Raw genomic sequence first — 20806 nt, 5'->3', positions numbered from 1 at the left:
GTTCAAACTGTGAACCGCAAATGGTTCAATGCCCACGCACAAATGAGGAGGAGATCCCCCTGATTGTCCCGGCGAACACAGATAAAATGGTGAAGAATCGCCTCCCTGGGCCATGCAGCCGAGAGAGAATGAAGAAAACAACACAGCAAACAAGCTTCCATTGTTCCAAAATTCCCTGCCTCCCCCGCTCCACCAAACGAATAACCAATGGGGAACAGGGACAAAAAAAATCTGGAAAAAGTATTTTTGTCCAAAAGCAGTCAATGCTGCTGTGCTGCCTGCTCCACGCCGCTCACCAGGGGTTCTCCCTAGCACCGTGTAGCAGCCAGCAGCAGCTGGAAGTCGTGGAGTGGCTCTGACCTCCGGTGTGCTGGCTGCGGGCAACAGCGGGCAAGTCCGTCCCCGGCTGAAGGGATTTTTAAATGCTTTAGAGCCTGGAAAGAAGGGAAGAAAGCTCCATGTTTCTGTCCCCTGTTTTTAAAGGCACAAAGAACTCCTCCAAGTTTTGTGAACTGGGGTAAAACATAGAGATTCTGCTTCTGACTCCAAGTCTTAAAGAAATAATAAACAAACTTGTGCGGGCTGATGTAGAGGAAGATTTTTGGGTCAGTCCTAATACTAAACTCTGCCTACTATTTCTGTAACTAGGACAACTATTGATTTAAAATGCTATGTCATAATATGTATTTTGATGAGATTTTTCTCCTCTATCTCCAGACATGTAGAATACAGACACCTACACGTGAGCTAGGTTAGACATACTCGTATCCTGTCCTGTCAAAGCATTTCCAGTGCCTGATTATCTGGCTTACTTCAGATCCTTTCTTCGGGGTTATTTGACTCCCAAGGTGGTTATTTTTGTCTTTTGACTATTAATAGGAGTCCAGACATTTAGCTCAGGTTTAGGTGTGGTTTTACAGACAGGCTAATTCAACCTTCTTGTATCATTTCATTAATTCTGAATAATAATTGTGATTTATAATTGCGCATGCAGGTTGGTCAGGACAAAGGAAGCTGTTCATTCAATAGAAACCACAGCCCATGTGTTGTTCCTCAAGAAAATGAAAATATTTTCCACACAATATTTGCTTTTTTCACGAAGTCTGGCAGAAAAGTATTGGTAAGAAACAGTACTGCTTATGGCACCACTTGCATATTTTACAAAACATTTTTCATGGTTTGGGCATGACGATCTGAAGCAGATAGTTCATTATTATAACAATACTGATGGTGTGCTGGGGGGACATTTAGTGATTGTAATTGTCTGTTTTTTAAAAGTAAATAGGGGGTTTCAGGAAGTGCAGTGGAAAGTTTAGTTGACATGCCAGCACACACTTGGCAACCAGAGCCTTTGCTCCCATGTTCTCTCAAAGGCATATGGGGGCAGTGGGTCACTGCACTGTACTTGGTGCCTTCCCACACAAAGGGCTGGTGTGCTGCAGTCCTGTTCCTTTCAGTCCTGAATGCTTGCCTGGCTCAGCAGCTCTGTAGAGGTCTGAATTTTACCTGTCTTGCTTTCATGCAGGCATTTGTAGCCATCTATCTTCAGGTCTTGAAAGTTGCTATTTCAGTGCAAGAGTGCTGTATTATAGCTGTTATATAACTTAGTTTTCTGGTGTGTTTGCTGTTTATAATTTATCAGTGAATTTTACAATTTATCATTTAATTTTTACCTCCTTTGCCTAACAGTTTTTTCCATATTTCCTGTAGGACTGTGAAAGACCAGGCAGATCTTGTTTAATTGTACACTGCAACATAAGCTCACTACCTAAAGCAGAATCCTGTGATATAAATATCTACATGCTGCTGAATACCGAGATACTCAAGAAGGTACATGGCCTCCTTGTAGGTTGTCTTCAATGCCAATTTAAGTGTGCTTAGGTGAACCAGTGAACTCAAAACTTCCATTTCTTCCTCTTTATTAGTGTGTGAAAAATAATCATGGTATCAAAGAAAACAGATCTCCTTATTAACAGTGTGTATGGAGGTGTTAATCTTAGTTCTTAACCCATTAAGATAGAAATAAATTTAGTTCAGAAATTTATACATTGAAAAATGACAAATGAGACCCCTAATTGTGTGCATGGTGTTTAGGTTAGAGATTTCTGAAAATCTAATTGATTTCTGAAAGTTTTCATTCTAAAAAATTTAAGTGAATGTAAACTGTGACCAGCTATGTATTATCTTCCTGTGTAAACAGAGACATGGCAGTATTTTGTCATTTTTACTTCAAATTGTTATTATTCAAAGAAGATGCATCATGACCACATTAATGCTAAGCTTAATATTTGTGGCAAGAAACAAATGGTTGCCAGTTAATTTCTGTCTTCTCTGAAGCTGAATGAGACAGTAAATCTTTTAAATTTTTTGTGATTTACTGCATTTTTACCTATGTTCCTTTACTTACAAAAATGCTGACTCTAATTCTGGCAAGATGCTGTAAGGTTATGAGGGAATAAGATACTTGGAGGAGAAAGCTGATAACATGAACCTATTAAAATAAACCTTTCTTTCATAGTTGTTAGATTAAAAGTGTCAGAGAGAGCCCTTATTAGAAAACAGTTGCCAAAGTAATTAATAGCCTTGAGGTTTTCCAATTGAAACCAGTAAGTCTGTTAATGTTTGTTCATATTTGAAAAAAGGAAGTACAGGCATGGCCGGAAGTTTCAGGTATTTGTTACATGCTTATAGAAATGCTGAAATACGTAAATAAGTAACTACAAAATATGCTTCTGGGAAATTCAAACCTGGGAATAGCCAGGATTCATCCCATTGCTGGGTCCCTTCTAAGATTACTTTTAGCAACACTCTTTTAAAAGACATAGAGTGTTTACACATGTTTGACTATCACCAGTGCATACCGTTTTCTACTTATTACACAGTCTTCCCAAGGCAAACCGTATGCAAGTGAGTAATCTGTAAGTTGAAATGGCATCTTATTGAAATGTGCCTGTTAAAATGCACTGGGCATTTCATTGGAGAAATATGTATTAATGAGAGGAATTGTACAGTGAATAAGATATTTGCCATGCACAGATTCTAATAAGAAGTTCTCCCCCGGGATATATTGTAGTTTATCGCAGTTTCTGTATATAATTTTTCTCTTCACTTGAAAAACAAACCAGAACATTTTTCACAGTTAATGTTGAACCTGCCTGTGTCATTGGAAATTCTGTCTTGCTTCATGGCAAATGTGGGAAACATTAACAAACCAAATACAAAGTATGCATTTAAAGTCTAACATACCTGATTTTGTTATAATCTGAAATAATGTGCTCAGGTATATCTGTCTGTTATGAGCATAAAGTATATTTTTTCAAAGCAGAGTTGTAACCAGGATGGTACTTAACTGCCAACCTAGCCTTCACTAAGCATTGTCTGGGTGTATTTATTATACTGGCAATTGTTTGATGGTTTGTTGGGCTTTTTTTGACAGGGGGGTTGGTGCTTTTGTTGTTGTTGTTGTTAAGTCCAGTTCTTCCTCTTTTTACTTCTCAGGACAGTTCATCGGTCATCCAGTTTGTCACAAGGGCAAGGCTGCAGGTGGACCATGACCTCAGAGTTGTGGAGGTGCCCAATGGGAACCCAGAAGAAAAAACAGTGAGTACACAAACCTAAAGAGAAATCTTTCCTTTTCCCAGTGGGCTGGAAATCACTGAGAGCTCTATACAAACTAGAATTTATGCCTGGGCTGACCCACAAGAGTGCCCAGACTTCGTCTGACTAGACTAACAGCACTGTGAACTGTGTTTTTGTGGTTTGGCTCTCTGTGATAACCATGTCAACAGAATGAATGAAATTATGTCAAACCAGAGTGATCTGTGTTGTACTAGCTAAAATATCCTTGAGGTAGTCATGCAAAAATTAGGTTTAGGTCCTGATTTAGGGTTAATATTTGCTTTAATCTAATTCAATTTTCCCATGAAAACCTAGAAGAGACTTGAAACCTCAGCAATGTCTTTTCACATGTGCCAGAATGAAATATTTAGAAGCATTAATGATATTTTGAGAGCTGTGGAAATGCAGAAAGGTGTCTAATCTTTCAGAAAATAAGTAAACTTTTTTTCTTGTGCTTAGCTGGTAAAAATCAAGTAGGAGCTGATACCACATATTGCATTGATTTCCCTCTTCCTTCTGAGTCTCCTGCCGTTTTGGTGCCATTTGTCTTCCTTCCTTCTGTTATCCAAAAGTCTGGCACTTCTCTGTTACTGCTGTATCTCAGTGTCCATCCACCTGGCTGGCACCACCCAGTTCACAGCCTCTTGTCTTGGTCTACTACAAAGGGCTCAATCTGGATTTAAATCAGCATCTCAATCCTTGCAAACCCAGCTATTTGCACCAATGTATCCCTCAACAATCATGTCTGTAACTGTAGTCTTGAATATCTATTTCATTAGACCTATCAGAAAAAAGAGTTCTTTTATATGACAGAATCTTCTTCTTTCCATTCTCTTTTCTTTGTCAGGTTTCTGTACCATTCTATACAGTAGGCTTGGAAGTTAAAATTAAAAACATAGCCATTGCTGGAAATGTGCCTTATAAGTGACCTGCAGTCCTGAGTGTTAATACATTGCTTGGCCACTCCTTAGTTCTGCAGCTTGCACAGAACACATCTTGCAATTGTATGGCAAAATTTCATTAATGACTTTTGAGAAAGAACACTCACTTTTAAAATTTCATGCGTTTATTAAACCTTAACAAAAATACAACAAAGGACTGAATAAGGAACAATTTTACACTGCCAACACTCTCTGTGACCAGCAGCCACACACTCATTTACAAAATGGATGCTCTGCTTTTTATACTCTTGGCGCCTCCCAAAGTTTTGTCAGTCAACTCCTTCTCTGCCATCCATTGGTAGAGATCACTTTCTTACAAACTGATTGGTAGTCAGGTGTTGCCATGCCACGCCTCCTAGTAACAAGGTTGCCCTCCCCTAAATGTCCTAACTTATATTGAGAACAATGTAAGGGAGAAGGGAAAGAGGACTACGGGAAGAACATATAAAAATAACATAACTATCTATCTGTAAAACTTCTCTTAACATACACATAATATAAATCTCTTAAGTGTGAGAGCCAACCATCGCATTACCCCTTTATAACATGACAGAAGTAACACCTGACTGTGATACCCATGTCTGAACTCAAATGGAAGAACACAGTATCTCTATGACAAATATTTTCAACTGTAAAAGGTTTTAGAATATCTCAGAATGATAGGCACTATAAAATGTGTCGGATTGCTATTTTTTAATGTTCAAAATTTAGAAATGCTTTTTTTTCTAGGAATGAAGGCTCTGCTATATTCCATTGTTATCTAATGCTTAGAGGAAAAAATTAAAGAAAATTAGGCAAAAAAATAAATTGGTCTTTTCTATTATCAGAAAGCCTTTCATCAAGTCTTTAGTTGCATTATGAAGCACACTGTGTGTGTTGGGAAGCTATCTTAAGCTTCAAACAAGAGCTTGCTTCCAATTCCTGGGAAGCCTTAGCTGTAAAACAGCATGCTTGAAATGTTGTTGCCATGTAACATTAATCTGTAGTTCGAAGTCTTTTCTAATATGAGTGCCATTTCCTCTCTGCTTTATGGTATTTCCATATGCCAGTTTCAGTATTGCTGTATGTTTTGCACAGGGTCATGTTCAGGCAAAAATTTTAAGATATGACTTGGCTTAATTTTTCTGTGTTCTCTTCTTATGGAATGCAGAAGGGAAGAGTTGCTGTTGCAGGCCATGACTATTTAGCTGGAAATAGAGTCTGGAGAAAGAAAATGTCATTGTTCAACCTCCTCTTTTCCTTTTTAAAGCTCATCCTGTACTCTCCATTGACCAGAGACTGCTGTACTGTATCCATTTAGATTGCAGCTCCCTCTGTACAGTTGTGCATGAACTTCCTATGAGACTGTTTATGACAGTGTTCCCTAACATTTCTTAGACACTTTATCATGCTAAGGTTGAAAAGGCCTTTTTTCTTTCTAAGGCTAAATGTGGGCTTATTATCACATTTAAATTTTTTTTTTAGGACCAGGTACCATTATTTCAATTGGGGCTTTTACATTGTAGTGTAAATTGTACATCAAAGTGCAAATTGTCTGTAAAAAAGATAAATTGAGATGGAAGAGAAACAGAAAAGGAAGGCTGATATTTTTTATGATAGTATAAGAAATACCAGTGGACCATCCATATGAACACCAACTCTGTCAGAAACTTCAACAGACAATTTTTAAGGGAGATATGAAAGTGTATGTGAGTATCTCTAAGTTGGGTAGCAGCCTGTCTTTGAAATTAACCCGCTTTTAAAAAAATATGCATTTGTGCAATTCTCAGAAATAATTTCTCTGAATTTGGATATGATTTTATGTGATTTTTAATTATGTATTTTTGGTTCTGGTTACAATAGGCTGCTTGAGCTCTTATATTAGACAAATCTCATTAAGAAGGTGATCAGAGTTTGGATTTGGCTCTCCGATGACAGTGGTATTAACATACACATATATTGTCTGAAACTGGTGTCATATTTTCAAGAGGCATACTTTATTTTCTTCATCATGAGTTTCCATGAAGGTTTGGTTCTCTTCTTCTCGGTCTATAAGCAAAACCAAGAGAAGACAGTAGTAAAATACCAGATTGAAGAGTTCACATTTTCTGCTCGCTGCTTGTGTGCAGGAAGAGAAGGAGTGCTCTTATGGAACAAAAAGAACTTCCTTTGGAAGTATGGACAGAAGAAACAATTAGATTTTACTACAACAAAAGTATTCAAATGCCTCTGAGTCTTCCTGTATTGAAAGTAAGGGAATGCAAAGCTGACTGCATGAAAAGGCAACCCCAGATAAAATGTATGCAGGTCCTGCAACCCCGTGACCTTTAAAGCTTAAGGCTTCTGTCTGGTGCTATCCATTAAGTACAGGTATGCTCCATCAAGCCTTTGAATCTTTCGTGCCTTCTGGATAGAGTTCACTGTTCTTATATTTACAGTTCAGTCACTCTAGGTTTAATGCATATCCCGGGTAACCCAAAATGTTACTGTATCCCCTATCTATCTATGCCCAAAATTGTTACTATCTTTTTAAGACCCCTTCACCAGAAAACAGAATAGGGAGGTAATGCCCAGGGCTTTTTAAAATTTGGGACACGGTGGGCGGGGAGGTGGAGGGGTGGGGATCTCTCTCTCCCTGTTTGGCTTGCCTCTTAGCCTTTTCTGGCCTCTACTTGCAACAGTAGCAAGTGGAGAATCTGCATTTCGCAATCAGAAACTGTTTCAGAGTGTTTCAGAGTTTACTGTTATTTTGCAACACCTCTGGACAGAACTAAGCCAGAGCAGATCTGGTGCCAGGCTGTAGCTCACCTGCGCTGAAAGTCTGTTCTTCCTTCCCTCCTCTTCCGTCTGAGTAGGGACCCAAGGCCGCAACACCAAAACTAGCAGGGTCCAGCAGGTGTCAGGAGACGGCAGCAAGTGGGAACACTGATCCCACACACCCCGGCAATTCCTATCTGCCGCTAGTACTGCTTTGAAAGCTTTTGCCTTAATGAGAGGGTTTGCTGCCATTTTCCCTTTGTCATTAGAACCACACACTCATCTGTGCCGGGCAGCATCTTAGGATGGGTCACTCTTCAAATTCAAGTTTCTCTTTGTCTCTGGTGGGTGTCTGTGAGATTTAGCAATTGTGTATATAGTGATTGTTTACTGTTATTTTTTTGCCTGTTGCTGTTTTTCTTGCTAGTAAACTGCTATTTTTTTTCACTTATATCTACTAGTATTTGGTTTCTTCTCCTTATTGGTGGAAAGGGATTAACACTAAGGGGAAGAACTCATTGCAGAGTGTTCCCTTTAAATTGTCTTAAACCAAGACAATGCAACACAGTCAAGTGGTTGTCCTCCATGGGTTTTTTTCTGCTCAGAATTTAGGTATGTTTCAGTTTCCAATTATAATATATTTTGTAGAAAAACAATAGAAAAAAAACTTACAAAAAGTCAGTTTATGGTTGAGAGCTTGGAAGCTATCTTTATATGCATATATTTGCATATTCTATGCAAAGAGATTTAAATGTATATTCATGAACCTAAGCTTTGGCTGTCTGCCTGAAGCATGGAGGACTCCTGACTTTGGCCTGTTCCCTATGTTTGTGTTGAAAGAAACAACCTGTGGTCCTGAACAGTGTTCATGATGTTCCAGTTGTTTTTTTTTTTAATGCATATGGGAATACCTCTTCCACTGAGCAATCCACCGCCAACCTCTCATTTCTTAGAAACACTCAGCATTTTAAGGCACCAGTTCTCCCCAGCTTTCCTTTTTAATACCTGGCTGTAGCTTTCTCCAGCAGCTGTCCAGCCTCCTTGCCAGCAAATTATTTGCTGCCATATTGTTTTTATCATGTTAAGTTACTCATTTTGTTTTACTTTTCCATTTGCTGCTATAATATTCTTTTTATAGATTTTCTTGTCTTTACACTGCAATCTCTCAGGTAGAAACATACACTTGAGTAAAGGAATAGAATACACAATAACAATAAATTACAGTTACTTTCCCAGTGACAGAGACAAGCAGGTTGCAAGAAAACTTCAGGTTTGTATTTTTTTAAGAAAATGCTGCTTTCCTTAGTATATGTAAATAAATAAATATCTATGTTCTGGTTTGAAAGCAAAAAGTGATTCCAAGTCAGAAATACAATTCATTAGGAAAAGGAAAAAAAAACCCCCAAACCAAAACAAAACAAAAAAATAACCCCAACAAAAGACATTCAATAATACAAAAGAAAAGAAACACTGACAGAGAATACAACTGGACACCCTGCTGGTTAGGGTGGTGGTAGCAGTCCAGATGAAATGGTCTTGTTGAAGTGGTGATCCCATACAAAAGATCTGGTAGCTCTTGTCCTCTGGAAAACAGTGGGCAAGGGCTGCTTGTTCTGTCCCAAAACTCAGATTATATCCAAGTGGGGATGCTTAGCTCCTCCCCCCTGGGCAGAGCATCTCACAATGGGCTGATATCATTCTCACATGGTGGGTTCTTGATTGCCCATTAAACTGGAATGGCTCCCAGAGGGAGTTATCTCTGAGTCATGCAGCAATGTATTGGTGGGCCCATTAACAGGAGATAAGGAAAAACAATGCCCCTCCTGGTTTCAACAGCTCTTGAAGATGGGGATAGAATACATCTTTATATTGTAACCTAGGACAATGTAAAAAGGATGTATATGCATATATGTACAGACATAAAGGAGAATAGTGTCTTCACTGGTGAACTCCCCCCAGGCATAATAGTACTTGAATGGAAAAGTCAACCAGCAATGTAATGTGGTTAGAAAAAACATAAATAATCTTGGTGATAACACAGAAATAGAATAGAATTTCTTAATAAGCCCATGCCTCCCATGGTTCTGTGGCTTATGAGGCAGGTGCATAAAATTCATTTGATATACATGAGCAAAAATAAAAATTTTTAATTTGCATTTTAAATCAACTTTTGCTGAAGTATGTTTCTTTTCTTTCTGAGTACCAGTGCAGAGTCTGTGCCTCTTCCGAAAAGGCTTTGACAGAGTATGAACTTTAATTACTTTCAAAATTCCTATTCAGTTAACTTCTTGCTTCCATGCTTTACTGAAATAAGGTGTTTTAAAATTTCTTAAAAACAAAAGTTCTGTTTCTTCATAATTTGTTAACCAAGATATAGCTGTCAGGATATAGCAAGTGTTTGGCACAGGTAGATGACCTGGTAGGTGCTCTTGTACATCTGTTTGACATTGAGAAAATCAGTGGTTGGGTGGAAAATCTCAGTTATTTTCCAGAAGGGCAGTTACACTGTGTAAAACCTGATAGAGTTGTGAACTACATAAAGCTAAATGGCAAGCTGCACTGCCTCCTGGGCTTCCCCTCTTTCAAATCCTGCATGTACAGTGCAAAATATGAAAAAATTATGATAAATATAAATATGAATATGATAAATATGAAACTAAAAATCCTCATATGTCAAGACAGTGATGTTTGTCACAGTTTTTCCCTGGCATTTTATCAGTCTGAAAACACACACCTAATCCACTCTGTATTTTGTAACTGTTACACATGTTTTCTGTGAACCACCTGCCCCTACTGGCCCTCTTTGGGATATTTTGCCAGCACCACGCCCCTTATCTTCGGCATCAGTTACTCTTATCACTCCTGTCTTCTTTATAGGTCAGAGCTGTGGGAATTCTGCTGAGCTGGAGGTTGCCTTGTGCTCCCTAACCTGTTAGCCACCCTGTAGAGGCTGTGCTGCTGGGTGGGAAGGACAGGGAATTCAAGGTTTTCCCAAGAACAGCTTTTAGAGACTGTGCAATGGCCAGTGGGTCCAGCAGCAGGTGGCAGATGGTGTACTTATCTTTTGTACCAATTACCCTCTGACTCCAACCTTCCCCCCAGGGATGGCTTGCTTCCCTGTCATCGTGTCACTGACTGTATTGCCTTCTTCGTGATAGTCCAGATACGCATTATAATCTGACTGCTGAGTCTGATTCAGTTTGGGTTTGGCTTGGGTTTTTTGTTGTTGGTACTTTCTTCACCAAAACTCATTGCAGTTCCTGTGTATTAATGCAGGCAGATTTTGAGGACTTGAGATGGCTAGGGACATTAACATGCACAACATCCCTGCTCTTCTTCGAACTACAAAGCATGTGTGTTGATTCCAGACTGCTAGAAGAAACCAGATAGATAAGCTGCTGCTACCCTATTAGCTCAAGCTGTGACTGCAAAAGCTACAGATGGGGTCTTTTAGCCAGTGTGCTTCAGACCTGAAATGTGAAGTTCTTGCTATAGAGATTACATATGATTTCACCTCTGCAGCTTTTTTTCTGGTTCTGTCTTTTGGCAGGATTAAGTGCATATTGATCTATTGTGCTGGAGGTTGTGGTATGTTAACATTTGCTTGCTGAGTAGTGGAAAGAAGGCACCAGAGACTGCTTGAAAGGTCTCTTCAGTAAAGTTGGCAATACTTAAAATGTAAGGAGATTGGGGTTTTTAGAGGCAGAAAGGAAAATAAAATTAATGTCTTGTTATCTAAGAAATAGTCTTAAGAGCTGTGTCTGTAAGATGGATGCTAACCTTAGCATCTGTGAAAAATGGACTACCACATCAGATCATCTGTCCAAGCTTTTCAGAAATACAAGTGTCTTGGCTAAGGAAAGCAGGAGCCTCCCTTGGAATGAAAAATATTACCCCTTCTTTCCAAATTATTATAACTTTGAAATTAATGGGCTTTCAGGTGAAGATATGAGATAAGGAATAACAGGTGTATCTACTAATGTGTGTATGTATAACAAGGCAAACATCAAAAACAATATTGACAACAACAAACATGAACAAAAATCGCAATAAACTGTCTCTTCCCTCTAAGCCATTTCCCCTTTGGCGCAGTTACGGTCACAGCCGGCGGGGGCGCTGTTGGCTCCTGGCCGGGCAGGGCCGGTGCGATGATTCCCCCGAGGCTGCAGGGGGCGCTGTGCACGAGTTTCGGCCGCCTCTCCCCACCACGGTAGTGGTGGACACAGCCGGCAGAAAGGGACGGAGAGGGGGCTTCCTTTACAGACTCACTCAGCCGATCCCTCTGCCCCCTCTGGATAGCAAAGTGAGCTGTAGCAGGAACCTCAGAGTAGCATGCTGGGAAGGCAGGGATGAGCAAAGTCCCAAAGTGGTAGATGAGATGGATCAGAAGCTCGGCAGCTGTAGCTGGAACTGCGGAGCGTCCCTGCAGGGCAGGGGTGTGAGTTACAGCATAGCAAAGAAATCTCAGAGCAGTGGCAAAAACCAGTGGGGGCTGAGCAGTGGCCACTGGGCTCCTGAACATGGCTGGGAGAGAGAAGCTCCCTTGGAAGGGGAGGGGGCTCAGGGATCCTGGGGTTTCCCCTGAAGCACCTGAGTGGATGGTGAAAGTCCTTTTTCAGTGAGGTAGGATGTAAATAAGGTCACAGTTCAGTGAGGCCTCTCTCATGAGTAGAGGTTCACCCCATGGAGAAAGAAGCAGGACTGGGCTAGGCTCCAGTGGTGACAGCGAATTCCCTCCAGCTCAACTGTCCTCCTCTGAAGCTGAGAGAGAGAGAGAGAGAGAGAGCTAGCAGCTGTCTCAGCCCCTTCCTTTCCCAGCCAAATTCTTTCAGTATCTCTGCTCTTCCCAGAGAAAGCCCCAGGTAAAAGGAGTGAGTAGCCAGCTGGACTCCTCCCCTGAGCTTGTAGCCACTTCTTTTCTCTCTCTTAAGCACCTGGGCATTATTGTCTCCTAGCAACATATATGGGGAAAAATTCTTTGAGAGAAAGAACCTTAAACCCCAACAACAAGGAAGGCAGAAGATCTGTGTTTGATCTCTATTTGGTATTTCCCTTACACTGGTGTGAGGGACAGTCTGCTGCTTAAGAAGCTCTCTGTTCAGCAAAATATGTTTAAAAGTCTGACAAAGGCTTTGTGCTATTATCTGAAATGCTAAAATTATTTTTTCTTGGTTGAAGAACTGGTCCATGTTTGAGAGCTATTTTGAATATTGTGATACTTGTGGGAATATGTTTGGATAATGCTAAATATGTAGAGCTTAGTTCATGTCTATTTGCTATGTTTTCAAGTCTTGTCATCATGACACCACAGCAAGGCCACTCGCGGTCATCTTTGAAAGGTTGTGGGTGATCAGGAGAGGTGCCTGAGAAATATCACCCTGGTCTTCAAAAAGACCAAGGAGGACCCGGGGAACTACCAGCCAATCAGCGTAATCAATCTCTGCAAAGGGAAAGGTAATGGAGTGTCTCATTCTGGAGGCCATCTCTATACACATGGATGACAAGAAGGGGATCAGGAATAGTTGTATGGATTCACTAAAGGCAAATCATGCTTGACCAACCTGATGGCCTTCTATGATGAGACAACCACTTGGATGGATGAGGAGAGAGCAGTATGTACTGTCTACCTCTATTGCAACAAGGCGTTTGACACTGCTTCTCACAATATTCTCATTTGCAAAGTCAGAAAGTGTGGACTGGATTAATGGTTAGTGAGGTGGATTGAGAACTGGTTGAACAACAGATACCAGAGCATTATAGTGGCACGACATCTAGTTGGAGGCCTGTCACTAGTGGTGTCTTCCAAGGTTCAGTACTGTGCCCATGTTAGGTCATGTTTGTGGGGTGAGGGGCAAGGAGACAGAGACACTCAACCCTGATGTTCATGTGCACAGAAGAAATTTGTTTTTCCAAGCCCTTCCTTATAAAGGGCATTTTGAAATACTCAGTCTGTATGTTCTCATTGGTCTGAACACCATACTCCCCTGGAATTTGGCCAGTGAAATGCTTGCAGCTTCATAAGAGATCTGACTGGGAGAAGATCCTGTCATTCAGTCCTGGGGCTTGGTAGCAAGCTCATATATGCTATTCAGTACCATCTCACCCTTCCTTGTTTAATAAAATTTGTAATTTGTTTTCTGTTACCCACTGCCACTCCTCCTCCTGGCTAGAAAAAACAAAACCCATTCAATCTTTAACCCATGTAACCCTTATAGAAAAACCCAACTATTAAAAACACCCTGTAACCCATTTATCCCTTGAAAAACCCAACACCCAAAAAACAATCTGTAAATAGAAAAACAGTTTGTAAACAGGAAAATACTTTGTAAACAATTCAAGTCCTTATATTGACTGTCCATGAGGTAGGTGGTCATTTGTGATCCATTGTTCTGTTGAAGAGACTTCAGAATGCTGTCTAGTGTCCTTTACCTTGGATTTACCTAGGAATATTGTGCTGTTGTATGATTTATTATAAAATGTAAGAACATGACACAACTTAAAAATCAAAAAGGGGGTGGTGTACCTTCACCCCAACTTTTCTTCCCTTTTTCCTTTGTATAATAAGTAGAAATAGAAATAAAGCATGCATTTTTTTAACAGCATTAATAAGGTAGAGGGTTGCTGGTAGGTCTCTTTTTCACTATGAACAAACTTGGAGGGCCACTTCCAGACAAAGCCTCTGTGCCTGTCTCAAAAGAAAAAGGGTTTGCTTTTTTGCACAGAATCTTTACCAGCCAGATTCATAGGTTGACTAGGCCAATGACTTGGTTGGGAGAGATTTCCTGCATTCTACATTTTAGAAACAAGTTTGCATTAATATCCAGTACAAAACAAAGTGAAAAGTTTTTAACATTAATTTCTTAGTGGACATCCCTTGGATCTTACCCATCTTTCTTGAAATATTGGGACAATAATTAGTAGAAGTATTAAAAAAATACATAACAATACACACATTAATGCTTCCCTGATGCACACTATTAATAGCCTGAGACAGAAAGATAACACTTGACTGATCATGCACTTATTCACTTTAGCTTTAGCAATTGCAAACAAAATCAACAAATACTGTATTATGAACTCTTTACCCTTTGCAAATGTTTTCAGTTTATTAGAATTTCTGGGAAATTCAAACATTGATTTATGAAGAGGTAACATGGTTGTAATGCTTTATAGGGAAAGAAACAGTGTCTGTTTGTCACTTTACCATCCATTTGCAAGCAGCTGCTGGCTTCTCGCTTGGCTGGATGATAGTGTGTCTTGATTTCAGCTGCTGTGAGACATTTAACCCATGTGTCCGACTCCATCTCTTCAGGCAGACTTGACCGTCTCTGTCCCTGCGGTACCACACCCCTGCCTGTCTCCCTGCACTGCCTTTTTCCAAGCACAACCTTTGCAAAGGCTTTTCCCATGCTCTGCTTCTAAGTTCTGCAGCTCTCTTTGGAGACGTATTTGGTGGTGGAGCTGCTCCCACTGGAGGTGCGGCCAGGCTCCACAGAGGCTTGGCTGTGTCCCTTTGAGGCTGGATCAGGGGCAGAGCTCACCCCGTGACACTGGCTGGATTGCAGGTGCTGCCAGGCCAGCTGAGGAGGGTGCAAGGCTGATGCCATCAACCATGTGGCATGGAGCAATGGCTGCGGGGTTCTTCCTGGTCCTGAGAGGGCTTGGAGCGGACGCCCTGCAGTGTGGTCCCCCGGAGCAGGGCAGCATGGTGTGCCTGCCCAGTGATATAATGGCCTGAAGTGGCTGCATAGTGATTACAACAGTCCAGAGTGGGCAAGGGGTGTTTCAGAGCTGCCAGGGCTATGTAGCCTGCCACGGTTATGATGGCCACCATCTCTCCACGTGGCTGCATTTCGCAATCTGTCCAGCTGGCTTCCTGGACAATGCCGGCATCTGCCAGGACACCCCCACTCCCTGGGGAAACAATCCCTCTTTTTTCAAGAAGAAAATCAGTACCTTCAGTACCTTCATCATGGAGTTTTCTGATCCCAACATCCAAGCTCCCATGGTCTTGATTGCAATTTTAGTCCACAAAACAGGTTTTTAAACCCTTGTAGCACTTTCTGCTATCTGCCGAGGGGTTTTTTGCCATTGTCTAACCAGTTTGTCCACATTTCACACTGGAAGTCCAGTTTTTACACTGTTCCAGCTTCTATGCCATGGTTCCAGCTTCCTGCTATATTTCTCCAGTTCCAACACCGATCCAGACTCTGACGCCCTGTAATCCGGGTCCCACCCCAATTTCCAGCTCTAGGCTATTAATCAGGTTTTTGTTTGTAGACCAAAATCCAGCTAAAACACCACACATCTCTTTTGCTCTGTGTTGCTGAGTTCTTATCACTCCAGGGTTCACTGCATGTTAATTCATATGTGGGAGGAGAGGGGCAAGGAGACAGAGACACTCAACCCCAGTGTTGGTGTGGCACAGAGGAAGTTTATTTTTCCAAGCCCTTTCTTATAAAGGGCATTTTGAAATACTCAGTCTGTATGTTCTCTTTGGTCTGAACTCCACACTCCCTCAGGATCTGGCCAGTGAAATGCTTGCAGCTTCCTTCATAAGAGACCTGACTGGGAGAAGCTCCTGTCATTCAATCCTGGGGCTCGGTAGTAAGCTTACGTATGCTATTTGGTGACAGGCCCAGTATTGTTTAACTTGTTCATCAGTGACTTGGGGGAAGGGGCAGCAAATTCACTGACAGCACAAAGCTGGCAGTAGTGGCTGATACCTCAGAGGGCTGTGAAAGAAAAAGACTTCTAGAGTTTCGAGAGATGGGCAGAAAAGAAAGGTCTGAAGTTCAACCAAGGCAACTGCAGAGTCATATACCTGGGGAAAAATAACCCCATGCACCAGTACAGGCTGGGGGCCAAACTGCTGGAAAGCAGCTCTGTAGAGAAGGACCTGTGGGTCCTGGTGGACAGAAAGCTGTCCATGAGCCTGTAGTGAACCTTTGTGGCCAAGGCAACCAATAGTATCCTCGAGTGCACAGGGAGAACATACAAATATAACATAACTATGCATCAATAAAATTTCTCTTAACATACACATAATATTTGTCTCTTAATTTTAAGACCCAACCATCACATTACCCATTTATAACATCTATAAAATGGTTTTGGCATTTTAAGCAAAGATAGTGAAAGTGGTTTGTGAAGGAGGGAGGAAAAACAGCTACTTTTTCTTGCAAGACAAAGCAAATTAATTACCTTTAAAAACTCCCCTGCTACCTCTCCACATTTGCTGGATATTGCAAAATTTAACACAAAAATAGCCTTCACTGAGGAGAGATGTTCTTGAGTTTCTACTGAGGAACTAGTTTTGATTGAAATAAGAGATTGAAAATTCACATAGTATGTATGAATAATGTAATTTGTACTCATTATCTTCTTGAGACTGATGGTGCAAAGGCTCTTTGTTATCTGTATTTCCCTGCCATACATACTACATATAGAAAAAGAGAAAAGAGAACAGGTCCCAGCATTTCCAGAAAAACTGTATGTGTCCTTGCCTCTCGCACAATGTATCTTGTAAAGCACAGCAGGGATGATTTATATTTAATAGTGATGTATGAGTTGTCCAGTTTTTTTTTGGGGGGGAAACTAGTTAACAAGCAGTCTTGGTTTAAAAAGGCAAATATAAGGTGGAAACCTCCCTGGAATGCAAAAACGACCCCTCCCTCCAAATTATTGTGACTTCAAAAATTTCAGGGCTTTGAGGCAAGAATATGGGAAAAGGAAAAACAGTTCTTTAATATGTATGTAACAAGACAGAACAAGTAAAAACAATTATGAATTTTAAAAACCCCAAAAATAGACTTTTCTCACCCATTAAGCTATTTCCCCTTTGGTGCAGTTACAACCACAACAGGGGGTGATGGTGACTTGGGTGAGGCAGAGAAGTTGCAGTACGTCCATTGCAGCTTCAGGGGGCACTCTGATGCAAGAGGGGGACCTCCCTGGTGGTGGTACTAGCAGCTCAGGTGAGAGAGGGGGAAGAGAAAAGGAAAATTACTCCACCAGGCACACATGTGAATGGTGATCTGTCTTTGGCACCACTAATTGGAGTTGGTACACGCTGGGAAAGAAGGCAGGGCTTTATCATGATGTTGCACTACCATGCAGAGAAGAGGTCCAGCAGGGGAAGCTCTGGCTTCAGGCATCTCCCCACACAGTGGCTTTGGGGAAGGGATGGAAAGGAATGATTCCCCTAGGCTCCCACATGGACTGTGCTTGTCTCTTTTGGTGCTGGTATTTGGCGAAGTCTCAGTCAATGGGGCAGCCAGGACTCTTTCTCTCTTGCAAACAACGGGCTTACAAGCAGGTGGCAGGCAGAGCTCCATGGCAGTGTTGAAACCACTGTGCTTGAGAGGTCCTAGGTGAAAAAACTCCCACATGACTGTCTCTGCTCCAAGCCAGAAAATGACTACTCCCACACAGCTAAAAACTCCAAACCCCTGTTCCCCTCCCCAAAACCATTTCAATGGTATATCAGAGTGCTTGGCTACTCTTTTTGTTTCTTAATCACTGTCTATTTACCTAGAAAGCCACCCCCAGCATCTCCCTGATAACAAATGGGAAGAAATTCACTTCAGAAAACCTAAGTTTTCTGAAGTTCATAATGAATATTGGGGCTTGGCAGGGTAAGTGTTATGCTGGAGAGGAGGCTGATATTCTTTGGATCCAACACACAACTACTCAAAATCCACTTGAAAGCTTTAAATCCTTTGGGGAAAAATTGATGGAAAGCACTAAATTAAGGCTGCATTCCCTATTTGTTTGACAGATGAAGTACAATCAGTGAGGCCACCATACAATATGTTGAATAAGTACAAGAGAAAACAATACAACTTTCAGTTCTAAAGTTTTTTTTCTAATTGCTATGTAGGTGGTCTTTGAGGCCTTGCACAATCTGGAACCTCGTGGGTATGTTGTTGGATGGATCATTGCCATCAGTTTGTTGGTGGGAATTCTCATCTTCCTGTTGCTGGCCGTGCTCTTATGGAAGGTAAGATAACAGATGCAACATAAAACGAAAGCTAATCCCAGGGAAAAAAAGCTTAAATTTATCCTTGTATTTAACACCCATTTTCTTTAGGAGCGGAATAATTGTCTACTCCCTTACAGAAGTCATTTGTCAGCAAAACCAATTTAATAAACAAGCTTTTGTGAGGGACATGCAAAGACTAATGACATAAAGAAGAAGTTAAAAAGTGGCGTTTTTTAGAGCCTAGTTATTAAAAGCTGAAACCTCTGATAACCATTTCAGGACAGTGGAAGGTCTGAAATAGAAACCTACTGTTGTATTACACTTGGATACTTTGCATTTCTGTGTTTTTATGATGACTGAGGTTCACTGATTTCAACAGAGTTTCCCGAAAATCAGATCAACTTTGCTTGACCAGCAAAGAGATTGGGTGTGTATATTGCAAAAACTAGCTGGTAGCTACTTTCTAAGAGAGAGATGCCCTTGGGAGAGGAGTACACAGCAATATATTTTTCAGATCCCTCAGACAAAGAGTTCCAGATCAGTAAAATGTCTTACCAGAGCAAGAAGCATCTGGACCTGTGAAAAGACAGCCTTCACATCATTTTTGATAAAGTGCCATTCTTTTACCCAAGCACTGTTTCAGTATAAAGCTGGGCTAATGCTAACACTTGCCAGCAGCCATCTGGTGTGGAAAATATGAAGGGTAAGGAACTTCAAGTGTTTTCATTTTTCAGTTCCCTGTTACCAATCCATAAATTTAAAAGACCACAATCAAGGTCAGGGACTGTCTTTGAGAGAAGTAAATCTCAAATGCACACATGGGAACAAGTCCAGCATTATTTTGATTCCCATGGCAGAAATCCAGGAGCCTGACTTGCACTGTTTAGTAGCCTGTGTGTTGCAGGCTCTGCTAGCTGACTGTGATGGGACAGGAAGCCACAGCCCCAATGTGCTGGACATACTGCTGCTGGTTGTGAAGCTATAAAATGGATTTAGAAACCTAAAACTGGCCATGCAATTCTTATTTTAAATTATGATGTGTGTAGAGTTGGGTTATAGATTAAATATAAGATATATATATATATATATATATATATATATAATATAAGATACTATATGATATGATATCTAAATTTTATATCGGTTATAGATTTAAAGTACTTTTATAATCAGTTTTGAAGATTTCTAAAATACTTATTAGGCATGGTGTTTTGGAAGACAATGTCTGACCACATTCTAGAATATCTCATAACTTCTGTTTCTCTGGCATTTGGGACATACTTCTGCTTTCTGTGTCAGAAATAGTAAAAGGAAAAAAAAGTCCATGCAATTAAGATAGTAGAATAACTTAAGATTGGAAGAGACCCACGGTTTATGTCTCAATGACATACAGTTTTGATAAAGGATATACTGCTGCTGATACCTATATGACTGATTTCATATTCCTCATTTCCTGTCATAAAAATACATGAAAAAAATTGTTTGAAAATGTTCAAGATAAGAGAAATATCACCCTGTGAGTCTTCAGGTAAAACTTGTACAATTTCAATTCTTGCTCTCTGCTACAGTTAATACAGTTCTTTGCTTCCTGGGTTAATCTTGATCCTTTAAATGTTATAGGGATCATTCAGTACATGTGAAGAAACTGCCATTTTGTTGCATGAAAGCTTTGAGAGAAATGCCAAGCAACAGCAGCAAATAACTATTACTAGGGTTACACAGCTGGTTTTGCACGCATATGTGCTGAGGCAAAGGAATTTGAGGTGCCTTGCCCAGAGTCAGAGATGGCAGTTTTTGCCAGATGAGCTCCAGTACTTCATCCACAGATTTGCTGATTACAAAAGGATCCAATAATTTAAGGTTTTATTTTAGAAAAAAGTGATTAAAACTCTGAACTGCTACTATCAGCCAGTATTTTAATTTATCTTCGTTTGATACAGAAATATATGTAAGTAATATTTCACACTCACCAGTTACTGTATTTATTAAAATTATGGTAATATTAAAGTTGAGATAAAACTGACATGGGAAAGTATGTTGGGGACATGAACAGGACAGGACTGCTGGGATATGTTCTTTGAGCTTTTATTGCAGCATCAGCCTCATTACATGGTTGAGACAATAGGAAGATGACAAAAGCTCACGTACAGCCAGCATACAGCCAAAGATTTCTTTGTTACAGGATATTTGAAAAACTTTCTTGCCAATAGCATATTGCTTAAAGCTTATAGACAATTGTTCTAGCCAATTACTAAAAGTACACATGTGTGTTTAATGCAATGCTTGCTTGTCTCTTTTCTATTAACAATATGCAATACACCACTATTAAGCTTAAAACCTTCTACTATCTTGCTAGTATATTTTCCTGCAGTCTTAAGGTCCATCTTAGCCAAGCCTAAAACTCAAGCTATTGTTTAATTCCTTGCTTGCTACACTATTTTAACTTTTTATACTTTCAGACTTTGTAGCTGCAGATAGTTATAATTTTCTCTGCCCTTTCTGTTTCTAAGGCCTACATTTCAAGCTT

At 40.4% G+C, this 20806-nt stretch overlaps 1 protein-coding gene across 2 annotated transcripts in view; it reads left to right on the top strand.

Moving 5' to 3' along the window:
* The window catches only part of ITGA9 (integrin subunit alpha 9), a 245397-nt gene that overhangs the window by 202896 nt on the left and 21695 nt on the right, over positions 1-20806 (top strand). For both annotated transcript variants that reach the window (XM_039715127.1, XM_039715128.1), the window contains exons 24-27: positions 995-1120; positions 1711-1830; positions 3499-3600; positions 18178-18297. In XM_039715127.1, coding sequence (XP_039571061.1) covers positions 995-1120; positions 1711-1830; positions 3499-3600; positions 18178-18297 — 468 coding nt within the window. The remainder of the gene's footprint in view (positions 1-994; positions 1121-1710; positions 1831-3498; positions 3601-18177; positions 18298-20806) is intronic.

The sequence above is a fragment of the Passer montanus genome, unplaced genomic scaffold (assembly GCF_014805655.1).
Source record: "Passer montanus isolate IOZ18808 unplaced genomic scaffold, ASM1480565v1 scaffold32, whole genome shotgun sequence".
NCBI lineage: Eukaryota > Metazoa > Chordata > Aves > Passeriformes > Passeridae > Passer > Passer montanus.
Note: the sequence above shows the minus strand (reverse complement) of the source record. Positions and strands in the feature narration are given on the sequence as shown.